We start from the raw sequence: 17869 nt of genomic DNA, 5'->3' as shown, positions 1-17869 counted from the left end.
GTCCTGATGTGTGCAGGAAAGAAAACCCACATGCTGTATTCAAGCCCTCCAGAGATGATAGAGCCAAGACGATAGGGTTTCCTCTGCATCTTTCACAGATTGGTTTGGTTTGGGATGAGGGTGAGTTAAAAGATGAATCATTGACCATTTTTTCAAATATGAGAGCACAGCACAACCTACAGTAGTAGTCATGGAGCAGCTCTCTTCTCCCTAGGCTCCCAAGCAAAGCCTCTATTTCCTGCCACCCTGGAAATCTGCACACCAACTTTTCCTCTTCAGACTTGACAGAAGACAAGAAGAATTTGGCCCATAAGGAGCAAATTACAAATTGCATGCAGAGCATTATTTCTAGATAATCTAGCTAGCCTAACTAGGTTGGGCATTAGGAAAAAGTTCCTTCAGGGTAGTCAAACACTGGAATAAATTGCCCAGGGAGGTTGTGGAATCCCCATCTCTGGAGATATTTAAGAGTAGGTTAGATAAATGTCTATCAGGGATGGTCTAGACAGAACTGGGTCCTGCCATGAGGGCAGGGGACTGGACTCAATGACCTCTCAAGGTCCCTTCCAGTCCTAGTATTCTATGATTTTATGATTCTAACATATACTTGCCACATAATCAAAAAGTAGAGCACAGGCGTCTTTAGAAAAACCTAACTGTAAAAGACCTATATAGAAATTCATATATATTTTCTATCTCTTTCACTCTTCTCATGCTTACAAATGAGTTTGATGGTTTTGATCAGCAAACTTAAAACTCCATGGGCAATTATTTAGCAGCTTGAGGAAAATTGGTGGTTTTTGTTACTTTCCATTTATTAGTACACATTTACAACCTGTACAGTTCTAAAGGAAGGTATATTTATTCCTTTACTTCAAGTAATAGGGGCCATGAATACATTACCACTAAGATATTTAAACACATGAACAACTACACTTCAAAATCATCCTTTAAAGATGGGACTAAAAGATGACCCAGAAAGGGTGGCGAAACTGTGAGCATTTGGGGGTCAAAGTTCCATCTTTTAAAAATGTTTTTAAAATGATGGTTGTACAATGCCCCCCCCCCTCCCATGGCCCAAAACTGCACTAGCTAATCATTTCAGTCCTAGGCAGCCACAAGGAGTGTGTGGCTATTTTGCATCAGTGGCAGTAGTAAAGCAGCATCCCATCGTAGGTGTGAACTGGTTCAGAGCTCTAAAATAATAGCTTACTTGTGGCTGATGGCTTCTTGGGATGCTAAGGGTTGCCCTGGGCAAGTTTGGCAAAAAACAGCTTTCAACCTACCTCTCTTTTTAATGTTTCAGAGAGGGAGCCATGTTAGTCTGTAGAATAATGAGTTGTCCCGTGGCACCTAAAGGTGTGTCTAGACTCTAGACTACAGAGTTTTGTCGACAAAAGTGGACATTTGTCGACAAAACTAGACCTGCGTCTACATAGGTAAGTCGACAGAATGCAGCAGTTTTGTTGAAGATGGTAAACCTCATTCTATGAGGAATAACGCCTTTTGTCAACAGAGTTCTGTCAACAAAAAGGTGCTATTGCATTCACACTGTGCTTTTTCAAAAGAGAGAGTCTAGACTCTCTGTCAACAAAGCGGCTTGCTTTGTCGACAGAACTGGCTGTAGTCTAGATGCTCTTTGTTGACAGTATCTGTTGACAAAGCCTCTGTCGACAAAAGCCTATAGTCTAGACGTACCCTTAGAGACTAATAAAAATATATAGAATCTTGAACTTTCATGGGTAAAACCCACTGATTCACCTGATGAAGTGGATTTACCCATGAAAGCTCACAATTCTATATTTTATTATTAGCCTCTAAGGTGCCACAGGACCACTCGTTGTGCTCTTTTTAATGATGAACATTATTTTGACAACAAAGAAGTGCTAGAAATATAAAGGAGAATCATTCCTGATAGTTCCTGGTAGGAACACACTCTCACCATTCCCAGCCTGACAACAGCACTTACGATATAATGTTAACATGCACGAGGTGTTAGAGAGATATGAAAATATAAATATTTCTGTTATTTTATTTGGAAAATCAGCCACAGCATATCTGTAGCAGTATTTTAATCAAACATTGTAAATGGATTTTTAGCACTTGGAGGCAGCACTCTATCAGCCATTATTCATGGTAATAATCGTAGACACTCAGTGGTTTTAGTTAAAACTTTGCCCCACAAGGCTCAGTCTATATAATTATTTCACTTTTCTCTTTCAAAGAACATCACTTCAGACTTGGCCATGTAGCCTCTGCATCCCTGGGTACTGGGAAAGAGGAGTGTCAATTTAGTTGTTTAAAGCCATTCAGGAAGTAAGTATAGAATTGTACAAAGATATAATGGGCACTGAGAACATTATGAAATGCATTCATGAGTGCAGTGGGACCTCAGAGTGACAAACATCTTAGAAATGGAGGTTGTTCATAACTTTGAAATGTCTGTAACTCTGAACAAAGCATTCTGTTTGTTCTTTCAAAAATTTACAACTGAACATAGACTCGATACAGCTTTGAATCTTAACTATGAAGAAAAATAGTGCTTCCCCCATTATTTTAGTAGTGCGTTTAATAGAGTACTATCCAGTTAGTTTTTTTTTATTTTGGTCTCTGCTGCTGCATGATTGCGTACTTCTGATCCCAAATTAGGTGTGTGGTTGATAGGTCAGTTCATACATTCGGTGTGCACAGCTTTGAGATTCTGCTGTAGTTCATTGAGATGCACATTAGGAGTAATTTCTACTCAGCAATTATGCAGCACTGGAAATAATTTTACATAGTTGCAATATAGGGATTCACATGACAAAATCTGGAGCTTGTAATCTGCCTCCATGACATTGTAATGCATATAGAATTTGGTTAGGATAAGTTCTATCCTCCCAACAAAGAAACAGCATGGAGAGTTGTAGTACAGATATTCTAAGGCTATAATGTTACTTTATTGAAGCAACAGTGGCCTCAGCAGGGTTTCAGGACTAGGAGCCATGCAAGCAACTATTAAGGGGACCCTTCTGCAGGCCTGTACTTAATGTTCTTCTCCACTTCAGCATACCTGAATGCAGAGTGCAGCTGAACTGGTTTATTTTTTTAAGACTAAATTGCACAGAAGTACAGAGAGTGTTTTTCTTTCATAGTACAGAATCCACTGATGCTATTACCACCTGCACACTAGTAATGTCAGTGCTGTAATGGATGACGCTAACACTTTAATGCATCAGGAAGGCAGAAGGGGGCTGTGGCCATTTTTAGCACAACATGTTATTTTCTTTTTTAAGTGCTGACTCATTCGCTGTACCACTGATGTGTTTACCTTGATTTCATGCTGCTGCTTCTAATACTGTTGAATGACTGAGGAAGCATAACATTACGCTCCCAAACTGTAGTGGTTGTTAGTTGTACATTTCTGCCTGAAGTAGTTTTCTTTTCTCTTCCAGCAGTGCTCACAGATATTTGAATAATGAAAATGGTAAAATCCAACTTTTAAATTTATAATTTTACTATTGACACTTAGTTGACTTCCAGCTTTCTTCCTGAAAATCCATGTCACAGCTAAGGATTCATGCCAAACAGTAGAGTAAATCAGATAATAGCCTTTGGTTTCAAATGTGCTGTACCTAATTAGCCAAAGATTCTTATAACTGATGATTAAAGATATGGCTTGCTCCCAACATCTTTCTAAATAAAGGGAAAAATGATTTGGGGAGCAGTAGCAACCACTATAGTTAAAGCTGCACAGGAATTTCTACTCTAGCCCCTTGTTTTCAGTTATTCATATTTCTTGAAGTTGTCCTGGCTTGGCTACCTCCCCAAAGATGAAAGTTAGAGGAGACAACGTTCTGCTGTTTCTCATCAAGAGGAAAGGAAGGATGATGCAGTGATTAGTGGGTAGGCAGGGACTTAAGGCACCTAGGTTCAAGCATCAGACTTCAAGATCTGCCACAGAGTTCCTAAGGGTGCATCTACACTGAAGGGCTTACCTTGAAATCAGCTATGCTAATTGAGCTACATCAATTGCATATCTTATTTCAAAAAAGCTTATTTCAAAATAGGGAGCATCTACACAGCACTTATTTCGAAATAGAACACTCTTCCTCTGAATTCCCTTATTCCTCCTAAAATGAGGTTTACAGGAATCGGAGTAAGAAGCCCTCCAGCTTGACAGTAGTTTGACACTATTTTGAAATAACTGCCTGCTGTGTAGACATGAACTAAAAGTTATTTGGGAATAGCACTAGTTATTTTGAAATAGTGTTGCCATGTAGACCTTACAGTTTATCTACACTATGTGGAACAGTAGAAAGAGGATATGCAAATGCAGTGGGAATTTGCATATCTTCTTCCGATTGTACTTTGGAAAGCTCCGCTTTCGGAAGTGAAAGTAGTTTAGACGCAGCTTTTTTGGCGCCCCCCCCCCCTTCTCAAAAAGCTGCTCTTCCTCAAAAAATGAGGTTTACACGGCTTTTCGACAAAAAAGCTCTGATTGTCATTAACAGAATGGCCATCAGAGCACCTGTGCTTCTTCTGACAGGCTCTTTTTTCACATGAAACCCCTGAGAAGCAGCCACACATGCCTTTTTGCGCAAGAACTGTAGCGCAAAAAGCAGTTATTCCTCGTGGGGAGAGGAATAACTCTGCCAGCAAAAGCCCTCTATCCTGTCAATTTACTGTATTTTTTGTGTGTGCAAAAACGCTCTTGGGGTGTGTATGCTCCGTCAGTTTGTGTGCAAAATCCTTGTAGCGTAGACATAATGTTAAGAATTGTTCAGACCAAGTCTTAAAGACACAGGACCAGATTCAGTTCACTGCTTTGCTCCATGTCAGTGAGGCAAAGTAATCATGAAGCCTGTATTTTCACCCAGTTAAACTGCTCTGCATCATCAGAGAAGCAAAAGCAACAAAGTGTACCAGTATATCTAGCCAGATTGTTAAGAAGGTTTGGGAAGAGACTGAGAGTAACAGAAGGAAAGCTCTCTCAAGATCTCACCCAGATTAGCTTAGTACCTTTACTTTATGAGGCTGTGTCTGGATGACAGGCTTCTTTTGGAAGAACCTTTTTTTCGGAATAGATCTTCCACTGAATGGATGCTATCTTGCATTTAAGCTGTGATTACTATGGACAGAGTGGCCATCAGAGCACCTGTGCTTTTTCCTCTTTTCTCTTCTTTCAAAAGAACTCCCTCTTTCCCGTCCACAGATGCCTTTTTCCAAAACATCTCTTTCAGAGAAAGGTTTCTTCCTCCTAGAAAGAGGATTACCAACACCAGAAAAACCCCTCTGTTCTTTCGATTTACTTTCGGAAGAACACTATTGCAGTGTGGACTTTACTCAGGTTTTGTCGGAAAAACTGCCATTTTTCCAACAAAACTCTGTAGTGTAGACATACCCTAGTTGTCCTCCATAAATGTATCCTAGACAAAAAATAATGGGAAAAGTGCCCCTTTCTGTAATCTGAATCATAGAGATCATCCAGATTTAACTACAGGACAAACTTAGATACTGAAAATGAATTACTTCAAATTAAACTAGTTGACACTACATACATTTTAGTCACAATGCAATCTGAACCATATTACTGAAGAATAAATACTGCAGATTTCCTATTTCCAAGATATCTGCAGAAGGCAAATACCATAACCTGTAAAATAGATTTACAGGGCACCCATATATTTTTATAATGACTTTCTGACATGAATAATAACTCATTGCTGTTCTATTGTGAATATTAACCAAATCTGGCTCTCACCTGAAGGTAATGGCACGGCCTCAAAGAAGGTTTGATTTCCTGATGAACCAGAGGCTTATCTAAGTTAAGTGATGACTTGCGATAAGCTTCTTTAGCCTGGCTTACTGTAAGTGTGGACCAAGAACTCCTTTTCATGTATTTACCATCAGGGGTCATTGCTAGCCCTTCACAAGCAGAGCATTTCACATCATTGTTACTTTTGGAAGTCTTCAGCGAGAGATCCCCAAAGTGCCCCTGGAGCGCTTCAGGGTAGCAGTGGGAGATATGATCAACATGATGTCTATTTACTACACTAGGTGTGCGATAAGTGCTATCGCTGTCCAAATTATCATCAGAGCTCCACCAGCTACTCATTCCAGATTTATGCTTGCTCTCTGGTTTTCGCTCCTTACTTTTACTCCTTTTGCTATGTTTGGAATGATGCCCATGATGATGGTCGTCCCCTCGGCTGTCTCCCTTTGTCCCATTGACGTTACCCTTGGATGATCCTTCCAAAGAATGAGACTTAGTGAAAAGTTTCTGGACTGAATGAACAAGATGGCGTATTCTTCCTGGGCTTTCACTGCGTTGTTCTGCAGCTGTTGAGGTCCTTTGATATTGTAAAGTATGAAACCCATCCCTGTGGAGAGGAAGTTGTTTCTCAAATTGATCCAAGAGATTGGCAGGAATTCGGTTAATTTTAGGATTAGCGTGAGACATGGTGCAATCGTCCCTAGTTTCGTAATGTGAGCTGTAGTGCATTCTGGGGAAAGTGCTACTTGACATGTGATCGCCCATAACCATGGGCATCATCATGCATTCTGAATGGATAGAGCTTCGTGGCGAGCAGCGATGATGGTCCAGCGGGCAGCTCTCTGTAGGGCTGAGAAGATATGATTGCCTTGGCTCCTGCCCATGGTGGATATGATCGTGGGTGTGTTCACAATCTTCAGGGGATGCTAAGCCACAAGTATGAGCAGAACATAATTGTGGTTGGTTGCGACTACCAGATAATCCTTTCATGTTCCTCGGAGCAGGCGAGAATCTTTCTTCATTGAAGTGCTGAGAAGGTGACCAGGAGTACTGCTGGTCTGTGGAGGGAACACACAATTTTCAGTATTGTAGTAAATTAAAATATTAATTTTAAATGTACAAATATACTGTGAAAATAAAGCTTTATTTTCATAGAAACTCAATGGAAAGTCTCAGTTATCTATCGGGTACTTCAATCTACAAATTAAAACAGGTTAAATATTTGGTAGGTGTAGATCTTTTTCTCCTGTTTACAAATCTACAAAAGAATCTGAATGTTTCTGAATATATTTATTATGCAATTCTACTCAAATGCTTTGTATGAATACATTTTGAGCATTCAGTTCATTAATTGCTATTTTGAATTCACTACTCAAGGCTTGTGACTAGTCAGCTAAGTCACATGGGATTGTTTGTGTCCCCCAATTGGATGATCTAACCGTTATAAACTGTTTTGCTGCAAACTAAGCTTTATTTTTTGATAAAGTGAATCTCATCTACAGTTCCCAAATTTGCTATTCAAAAAACATATATTCAGACAAAACTACAAATAATGAAGGACTATGAACACACTGAATTCTATTTCCCGAAACTGTACAGGAACAGATGCCTGACAATTTGAGCATTTCTCATCAACTGTGCAGATGCACTCCCATACCAGTCACTAGCTTGTATGGTACAGTAATCTCCAAAATGTACTATTTATCCCAATTATACATTTGTCCCAGAGTTCTCTAATGAGATAATATTTCTTTTAACCATTCTGTGTTATTGGTCTTAACAGCAGATCCCATATATCCACATGTAAAAGCCACAGCTTCTATTATAATTAATTATTTGCTCCAGTAGCTTTTGTAGTAAAGTTGCAGCTAATAAATAGAAATGATTACTAATCAAGAGTGGCTTATAAATGAAGGTATATGGTATTCAGTTTTTGAAAAATTCTTCTCCTTTTCTTATGCAAGTCCTTGCAGCTGTTAAATTCTGCAAAAAAAATAAATAAATCTGAATACTTCAGTTTGATTCATGCATTCATATTCCTCTTCGAAATTCAGCTTATTAAGGCAAACATTTCAAAAGCAGATAAATATCTAGACTATTTAAAACCACTCCTGTAGAGGCTCATCTATGCATTTAAGAATTTACACTTCCAGCTCACTTCAGCACTGGCTTCCTGGAAACGTGCTCTTGAGAACGAAGTAATGGGTAAGCTAATGCAGGTGCATGCTACAAACAAGTAGAAACTTCTACAGAAATGGAAGCCAAAGAATATGCTACTTGTCATAATACAACACTAGTAACCAGCATACAAAAGTAACACAATAATGAAGGAAGAGCAGTAATGATCCTTATGTCCCTCTCCTTCCCAAATCCCCATCTGTGGTCTAAAAATCAAAGCCAGACTCTGGATCCACTGCCAATTGGTATCTTTCTCTTGAGAAATAATACTGTATTACATTAATGAGTGTTATGTCATAACACCTATGATACAAGAGCAAATCATTCATATTCTTTGACAACAGTAAAGTTATAATCAGAGCAGTCTAGTATATTGGGGGACACTTGAGTATATTTTATTATATTTAATACAATTTTAAAGGAAATTCAATATTCAGTTAAAACAACAACATCTTATTCTGTATGTTGGGTGAAATCCAGACCTCACAAAAGTCAAAACAGACTCCAAATAGATCAAGTTTTTATTCTCAGGCTTTATTGTAGTATTAAATCAGTCTTACTCTAATCTTTGTTACTTCTGTTTTGCTTATATCAATCTGTTGTATCTACTTCCTGCTGGTTATCATATTAAAATGAAAACTCATTGTTCTATACAAAGAATCTAGACTATTGTACTGTCCTGCACAAATATGGCCACACAACAGAAACAAAAATAGAAATATTCCAATGGAATACCCAATTTTTGATTATCCATTGAAAAACAGAACTATTATACAGATAAAGCAGTAAATTATTACAATAGTCCATTGGGATCTAGTCACATCACTAGCACAGTATTTAAATGATAGTTAACCCAGTATATCACCAAGTATAGGTTGGATATCTCTGATCCGGCATCACTGTGATCTGACCAGACTCAAACAAGAGAATTTGCCGGACAGGGGAAGACTTCTGCCGCCAGCCCCCAAGCCCATCATGTATTGCTGGCAGGCTGCTCCAGCAGTCAACCCTGCCTTGCCCTCCCTCTTAACCTTGCTGGGCTGATTGCCTAGCTACTGATGGCTCCCTGGGCAGCATAAACTCTAGCTCCTGCCGTGGGGCTCCGTTCCTGTGAAGTCAGGAGTAGCTGGGGCAAGCCGTGGGGCTCTTGCCCCATTTCCATGCAGCCCCAGCCCAGGCCCACATAGTCACTGCACACTTCTCATGCCTCAAGAGCCAATTTCACAGCTCCCATTGGTTGAGAACTGTTGACTAGTGGAAGCTGCAGAGCCACATGACACCCAGTGGGCCGCAGGGACATACCAGTCTCTCTTCCAGGAGCAGTGCAGGGCCAGGCTTGCCTTAGCCCTGCTGTGCCACTGACTAGGAGCAACCCTAGGTAAGTGCTGCCTAGGGTTGCACCCCTCACATTCTCCTGCATCAAATCTCCTACCCCAGCTTGGAACTCCTTCCTGCACCCAAACTCCTTCCGAAAGCCTGCACCCTGTACCCACTCTATACCCTAAACCTGTGGACCAGCCCTGAGTCCTCCTCTGCAAACTTAAATTCCCTCCCTAAGCCTGTAGTTCCTCTCACACCCCAATCCCTGTCCTAGGCTCAGGCCAGAGGCCCCCCCCCCCCACTCCAAACCCATCACTTAATCTCCAGAGCCTGCACCTAACAACCCCTTTCCCCAGAGCAGTGAGAGGGAACAGAGTGAATGACAGAGGGAGTGGGGATGGGAAAGGGCCTCAGAGAAGGGGCAGGGCATGGCCTTGGAGAAGCAGTGGGGCAGAGGATGAGGCAAGGGTGGGCGTGGGTTTCTGTGATTAGAGTAGTTGGCAACCTTACCTATATATAATCTCACCTCACTCTCTGCCCTACTCCTGAGCACCCCAGTACTTGGCATAATTTGAATATCAATATCAGAGCCATCTTAAAAATATAATACAGATATGCCAGAATGTGGCAGGAGTTATATTGTCTTTTAAAAGAGACAACACAAGTGTGAGAATGATCTGACCCAGTGATTTTTCTACAAGAGCAGGCCTTACGGTTTCTTGTAAAATATTTTAGTTTTTCATACTTGAGGACACTAATGTCTCCTGCAAAGCTGCACTGCCAGTTAGTACATAAAACTAAGGAAACTTTGAGCATAGCAAATTAGAATAATCCAGACCAGTTTGGCCACAGCAACAAGAGGCATGATTAATACATCATGTGATAAGAGCAGGGGTTCTGTTGGAGGAAGAGAGCACTCTTTCATTCACTACAGTAAGGAACTTTGGATGAGGACACTGGAGACAACAGGACTATTGCATATATATGACTTATTTCTTTCATGACACTGATCCAGATATATGTTGGCATATATGAATAGCATATAAGGTTAGCAATAGAACCTATTAGCAATTTTTTAAATCTTATACAATTCTCTAAAGCTGTAGTGCTATGAAACATTACACGAAAGATGCACCAAATTTAAACCCTGATGGATTCAAGAACTGCATCCTTTTCCATCCATTTCCTCTGTTCTCCTGTTACAGAATTTGTCCCATCCTCAGCCTTTCTCCTGGATACTCTTTTCCACTTTACAATTTTAAAAATGCTGCTCTTTTATTTCAAGTAGCTGCTAGGCTATTCTCTCTAAGTATGGGGCATAATTCTTGAAAACTTGACAGTTTCTCTACCTTGTGTCAGCATCAAGGGAGAAGAGGCAGCTAGCATCAGCTTTAATTACTGAGAGCACTGCTTGAAATTCTGAAGCAGCTCTGTTAACATTAGCGTACTGGGGCAAGAGGCCTGAAAACATTTAGGCAATGAAAAATCAAGACTCTGCATCTGTAACTTCCTGGAACTCTATTCTTTGCTAAAGGGAATCAATGTGAAAACAACTGGAAATTTCTCAGCCATTCAAAGTAAGGAATTTGTCATTGCAAAGCTAGCTCTACAAATCTGTCTGTATGTCTCATATTGAATGCAAACTGAGAAAGCATAAAAATAATAATGCCTGGAAGAAATAAACTATACCCAATACTTAGCCACTTTCAGGGAAAACTGCTCTGATTTCCACTGAAAAATAATTTAAATTTGTTTATATTTGCAAATGTTTTATCAGTCAAGCAACATACTTAGCTGCTCGCATTTAAAGTTGACTAGTTTTTTACTTCTAAGTATGCCATGTAAATAATGTAGGAGCATAACTACATCCCATTGCAGGGACTATCACACGCTACTAGGAGAAAAAAAGAATAATAATATACAGAGGAAATTTAAAAGAAATTCTCTATTTTTTGCAAAATTTTGAGGATTTCTGTCACTTAGGGCATGAGCTTCGGATATCAATCTGGAGAGGTGCTGAGCAGCCACAATTCCAGATAAATTCAACTGAGTTGCAATGCTCGGCACCACTGACATCTTGCCACTAGTTTCAGTTAGAGTAAGTACAGCTTTCTAGGTCCCATTCCTGCAGCCATTGCGGCTTTATTACAAATTTTAACTGCAAAACAACACAAGAGATATTTTCCTCTTTTAAATGGTTTCTTAATAGTTTATTCCAGCACTAAAAGTGAGTGATTTGTTGATTGCAATTATTAACTAACTGGTCAACTCAAAAGATCAAATACTGGAAATGTCCTCAGGAGCTATTCTAATCTTTTGAGATTTCCTGCCTATTTATGGAGACCAAAGAGGTTTATATAAATAATGTGGATGCTTGCTTGATGTGAATTTCAGAGACTGGCTTTTTACAACTTTTATACTCACTCTGCAGCTGCATTTTCAAATGAGGATGTATGTGCAATATGTCATATGTATCCATCTATCCATGAGTAACAGAATTGCAATTGCATCCAAACCAAACATTTGTACACTAAGGCCCTAATTTTATGCTGAACCAATAATATAAATGCAGTAAATGGGGCTGAGCACTGGTACAGAGGGAAAATAGCAGGATTAAGGCCTTAGTTACTCTAGCATATAATTATATAGAAAGGAAATTCAAGTTCTTTGCACTGCTTTGTGGTATAATAAGGATATTGCAGGGATGGGACCCCAAATATCTGGATAAAGGCACTGATAGCCCAAGATAATGATAGCAAAGATGTCTAAAGATAGCATGCAGGCTCAGTAATAACTCTGCTAGATGATTATAAAGCTACAGTTATGGATGGGAGCCACACATCTAACTCTAGCCTAGAGGTAAAGCATAAGATTGTTCTTGCTACAAGGAAGGGACCAAGAATAAAGTTTTGAAAAGCACTTCTGTGACTTAGGAGCCTCGATCTCATTTTCAAGAAATGATTTAAATATTTAGAACCCTACATCCCATTGAAATTCAACAAGACTTTGACTCTGCATTAAGTGCCAGTCACTATTGAAATTGAGTTTTAAATAGCTAAGTCACTTGGGCACTTTTGAAAATTTTACCTCATGTCTCAATTTTAGGCAACATTACAGAAAAGATACCGTTGTGTTCAGCCTCTGCCCAGTACAGTATAATATGACTGTAAGTTTTGTAACCTTTGGAGCTCTGTAACATTCCATTATGTGGAAAAGAGATTAGAAGGGTTCTTGTGATTCAGCATGATCACACTGTTGTTCTTAGAAATAATTAGAATATAGATTGTGTTATAAAGAAAATACGATGAACGATTAAAAGTTTATACCAATAGAAGCTTTGTATTAAAATAGGTAGGTATCCTTTGCATGGACAATTGTATCAAAGTGTCAAAGTACCATAAATTGAAGCCCAAAACAAAGCAGACCGATGCAGGACATTATAGATAGCTTTGGAGTGTTAAGGGCAAGCATTCCATTACAATCAAGACAGCCTTGAAATAACACTGGGAAGGAAGCACCAACATACTGATGTCAGAGTAAACAATAACTCCCAGAGAAATATATGTTAAACAGAAGGGATGGTGATTGATTAAGAACTGACACAGCAAAATGCATAGACATGAATGTGAGAAAAGCCTTGTAAAGGATGAGGTATCTTGCAAGAATCTCCGGGTCTCATCTTGCCAAGATTGGAGCATCAGTCTGGGCTGAGAGAAACCCCTGCTCCTCCCCTCACCTGGCCAGTGAGTTAATGTGAGCAACAGATTGGTAACTTTAAGCAAAAGCAAATGGGTTATGTTTGTTTGTACATGAATGTAAGGATTGTGGCAAAGTTCTGGCTGTGCCCTGAGGGTCTCGCGCCACTGGTAGATAATATTAGCCTATAGACTCACCGTGGTCTTATGTACAACCCCTTTCACTTTAAAGGAGATAGAGTCCTCAGCTTAGTAAGCCATACTCATCACAGGGTAGTCCATTGCTTTGGGTTGAAAATTTCCTGATAGTCCTCATCTCCCTTCTTGGGAAAGGCTTTGTGTTGGTGTGTGGGAAGGTTTGGGGGAAACCTGGGCACACCCACTCCAGGTTCTGGCCAAGAGCCCCTAAAGTAGCAGCAGCAGTCAAGGTTGTTCTTCCTTCTGACTGGCATCTTTTTTCCCTGGGTCACTTCCCCAAACAATCTCTCCAAATGCCTCCCTCTGCTACCTGTTAATCAGCTCTCAGTTCACACACAGCTTTTTCTTATTCCTCCCTTTTCTCCTTTGGGTCTGTCACTCTTTTCTTCCCCTTCTCCTTACCTAGGAGAGACCTTTTAAAGTAACTCCACTGGCTGTAACTGGCTGCAGGTTTGAGTGACTTGTCTGAGGGAGCAATCTAGTTAATTAGCACCAGGTGTTTTTCTGCCTTCATTTTATTGCAGCAGGCTCTAGTAATTTACTCTGAAAAGAGAAAAGTACATATCCAGTGCCCCGTATACTTGCTTTCCACCAGAGTGTGGCAGGCTGCTGACTTAGGTCTGTCACAGGATGTATGTGTGTGATCAGGTTCAATCCCTTTTCCATTTAATTCTACAGCAGCATTTAATAAAAGCAATATAAGTGTAATTCTGGGATGGTCTTTAGTGAAAATAAGGTAACACTGAATGGTAGAGAATGTGGGCAATACACCAATAGGGTACACTAGAGGAAAGGGGTAATACAAAGTACAGAGTGTGTGTAGGTAGCCAAGGAATCCTGGTGCACCTACTCCCCCTTCCAGGTTCACTAGAAAAAATGGGCAACATGGAGTAGAGAGTGCGCAGGTAGCCTAAAAATCTTAGTGTACCTACTCCCACTTCCTGGTTTTGGGCATGATGCTGCTGTTTGATAAAGAAAGGGGAAGAGTCCTCTGAATCTATAGTGGAGGCAAGGTAGCAAAATTCCCCCTCCTCCTCCGGGCACAGTCCAAGGGTGGGCCCCATTAGGGGGCCCCATGATGGATGTAGGAAAAATGTACCAGAAATATTATGATTGTTATCATCTGGATTCAAAGACAAAGGATCAGGCCACAGTGGCATGGTTATTGTGGTGAACTTGCTGGGCTTGGCAAGCTGCTAAAGCTGATTATATTTCTGAAACTATGCAAGGGAAGCAGGAGTTAGAGAGGGTAAGTATGGAAAGGGACTGTTCAGCAAGTAAAAAAATAAAAGGACCAGGCTCAGAGGAGCAGCAGCTTTGAGAGAGGGCTTAGTGGGAGGGGTAAGGAAAGGAGTGCAATTTAGATCCCTGTGAACGGTGATAGTTTGGTATGGTAATTGTTTGAGCTAGTAAAAGTGACATTTTTGAAGGATGAGAAAGTAAGTTAGGGGAAAAAAGAGTAAAAAATTAACACTGCAGAGTCTGAAGGGAACTGAGCAGTTAAAATGGAAAAATGCTAAAAAGAAAGTGTTACAGGAAAAGAATTCTTGGTTTCTTTGAAGCCTTTTTGAACGAAAAATGGGCACTTTTCCTAAAGAATGTCTGTAAATAATCCAGGCAGAGACAATCTGATTTAAACATTAGACTATGGACACTTTAATTAAATTTGTAAAAAGAGCATAAGGGGTTTCTATTAAAACTTAACCGTCCAAGTGCATAAAAGGAAATGCAATCTATGCACAGCTGTGAAAAAAAAATTTAAAGTAGTGTAAGAGATGTTAAGTTAAAGAGAATGTATATATGTATGGGTCTTTGTGTTTGTGTGTGTGTGTGTGTGTGTGTGTGTACACACATCTATATATGGTGTAAATATGTATGGTTTTTAAAGACCTAAACAACACTCCTGTTTTGTAGATTTGTGAATCTGTTTTGTAGGCTTCAAATGAATTGGTTTTGTTTGGTTTTTCATAATCCTATTTCATACAAAGTTGAAAAACTAACAAGACACTTTTTGCCAGACAAAGATAATTATTGTTTCTTGGCTTTTGGCATTCAGCATTTAACCCTTTTGGTACCTCAATGCTTTATATTTTTTATAGACTAGGTTGTGGCCGTTACAACAGGCAGCCAGAATCAGTCAAACAAGAGATATTAAATGGGGAGAGTATCTGAATGTCTTGTTTCTTGGTAAAATAGCAAATAAGAGCTGAAGTACAAGAATTAAGGGAAAGAGCAATGTCAGGAACACTGAGCCTTAAGGTAGCTCTGAGTAACCAGACTATCACTTTAATAATAGTATATGAATACTCTCTGAGCACAAAAGAAACAGTTACACTATATGTACAAATTGATAATGTAATGTTGTAGAAGTTAAACAATGGAAGAAATGTGCATTTTCCTATGACATGTGCAATATCTGTAAAAAGGGGTACTGTGTGTTATGGAAGCAGGACTTAAAAGTAAAAAATAATCAGAACTCTGAAAATAATTGTATCACTTTTAAAGCAGAGGCTCTGAGCTGCTGATAACTTTGAATAAAAGAGTGAGCCAAAAAGTGACAGTATGAAAGCAAATCGCCTGACCGGTGGGGAGGAAATTTACCCATAACCCCTGGGATAAATTAAAGCCTATGCAAAAATTTTAGGAAGGCATGGAATACATTAGCCTCAAAGATAAATTGTCTAATAAAAGGCATGGTAAATATCCACTTGTAAGAGACTTTATGCTAATGTTACTGTTTAATCCTGGGATAAATGTAATGTTCATAAGTAACCCCGTAACAAAATATAATGCAGATTATTTTCTTTTGGAAAAGGAAAACCTTTTAAGCATGTTGGAGTGGTAGTTGAAAACACACCTGGTCTGCAGTATAAGAGGGAAACTGATGTACACCATCTCATTAATTTAATGATTGAACAGTGAGATAATTCACCTTAAACGCTACAAGGGAAGAAGCCATTGAAACCTGGCCTGCAAACAGAACAAAAGAACAGGTAAGTATTGGGGTAACTGCAGGCAAATAAAGGAATCACTAAGAATACTTGTAAAAGAAAGGAGTATTTTAAGATATAACACGCCACCCCCAAGGGGATAGGAAAATGTTCTTTTTGTCTTTCAGAACATCAGAAAGAGGTGGTACTCACTGAAGAGCAACTGAAAATAACATGGATCTATTGTCGTGACAAATATTGTGTTTTGTTTTATGTTTGTCTTGTGGTGTTTCTTTCAATGCCAGCATTGTTGTGTATTGTCTTTGGGAAAAGAGGGGATACTGCAGTAAGCAGGGAAAATCAAGGAATCTCTAATCAGACCTTTTCCTCTCTCTATCCCTCCACCTCCTGCCAAACTGTCAGTTATACTCCCATATCCATGGTGGTCCACCTCTATCCAAAGGCTTGGGGTTCTCAATGCATCAGGCTTAAAAATATATTTCCCACTGATAGGTATTCTTAGTAACACATTAACTAACCATTCTCAGTTTAACAAAGCAGGAGAAAGGATGCTGCTATGGGCAGTCACAAACTCAGTACTACTTAGGTAAATGTTAGTACTGAAAGCAGAGAGCCTTCACTAATTATATATGGGAAGGGTGGACCTCACTAAAAGGAGCTAATTCTGCCTCTCGGATACAATATTTAAAGAATGATGTCCTGTGATTAGACTTAGTAATAAATATGTGGTAATCCAGGGAGGGAATGGGGCAATATGTGTAATGTCCCTAGGGGAGGTAGAATAAAGCTATTGTAGCTCGTTTCCTGTATGTGAGTGTTGAGTTGGGTTCACCACTATATGTGTGGGAAATATGGTGGTGCCCAGTTGGACACACACCAGGCAACGTGAGACACTAATATTGTCCACCCCAAGTTGGGATGAAGGAAAAACAGACACTCAGTGGAACACCATGTGGTCAGATTAAAATCAGTTTGTGTCTTTATTGAATCTTGTGTCTAAGACCCTTCGAAAGGAAGAGCAGGCTAATTTAAATGTAATACATGAGAATGGCTGTTTGCTTAAGGCAGCTCAAGAGATGGAATCAGTGTTGGCCTCCCACTGGTATGATGTATTTATGGGATGGAGCCCCTTCTGCTTTGGCCTTGTTACATTTATTGTTAAATCCTCTGGCCATTGTTTTGTTATTGATATGTATTTTGTTATTGTGGACATGCTATAAGTATTGGACAATCCAGAAATTTTCACATCGATTTAAATATTGGCATGGATGGGTGGAGGTACACCATCCACTTTTGTATGGTCACCATGATTTGGGTGACCAAGGGGCAGGAAATGTTGTGTAAAGCCTCCACCCAATACAGTAAAATGTAAATGTAAGTTTCAGTATAATGTGACTGTAAGTTTTGTAACCTTTGGAGCTCTGTAACATTCCATTATGTGAGAAAGAGATCAGAAGGATTCTTGTGATACAGCATGATCACGCTGTTGCTCTTAGATGTAATTAGAATATAGGTTGTGTTATAAAGAAAATATGATGAATGATTAAAAGTCTGGACTGAGAGAAGCCCCCACTCCTCCCCTCACACTTAACTCACCTGACCAGTGAGTTAATGTGAGCAACAGATTGGTAATGTTAAGCAAAAGAAAAATGGGGTATGTTTGTTTGCATATGAGTGTATGGATGTATGTGTGTGATCAGGTTCAATCCCTTTTCCATTGAATTCAACAACCACATTTAATAAAAACAAAATTAGTGTAATCCTGGGTTGGT

The 17869-nt window shown here is 39.5% G+C and overlaps 1 protein-coding gene across 1 annotated transcript in view; it reads right to left on the bottom strand.

The window, feature by feature from the left end:
* DLGAP2 (DLG associated protein 2) overlaps positions 1 to 17869 on the bottom strand; it is a 466399-nt gene that overhangs the window by 116480 nt on the left and 332050 nt on the right. The window contains exon 5 of the mRNA XM_075923576.2: positions 5744 to 6813. Within this exon, the coding sequence (XP_075779691.1) occupies positions 5744 to 6745 (1002 nt within the window). The 5' untranslated portion in view covers positions 6746 to 6813. The remainder of the gene's footprint in view (positions 1 to 5743; positions 6814 to 17869) is intronic.

This window comes from Pelodiscus sinensis, chromosome 3, assembly GCF_052426305.1.
Source record: "Pelodiscus sinensis isolate ZL-2025 chromosome 3, ASM5242630v1, whole genome shotgun sequence".
Lineage (NCBI taxonomy): Eukaryota > Metazoa > Chordata > Testudines > Trionychidae > Pelodiscus > Pelodiscus sinensis.
The sequence above is the reverse complement of the archived record's forward strand: the minus strand, read 5'-3'. Positions and strand labels throughout refer to the sequence as shown.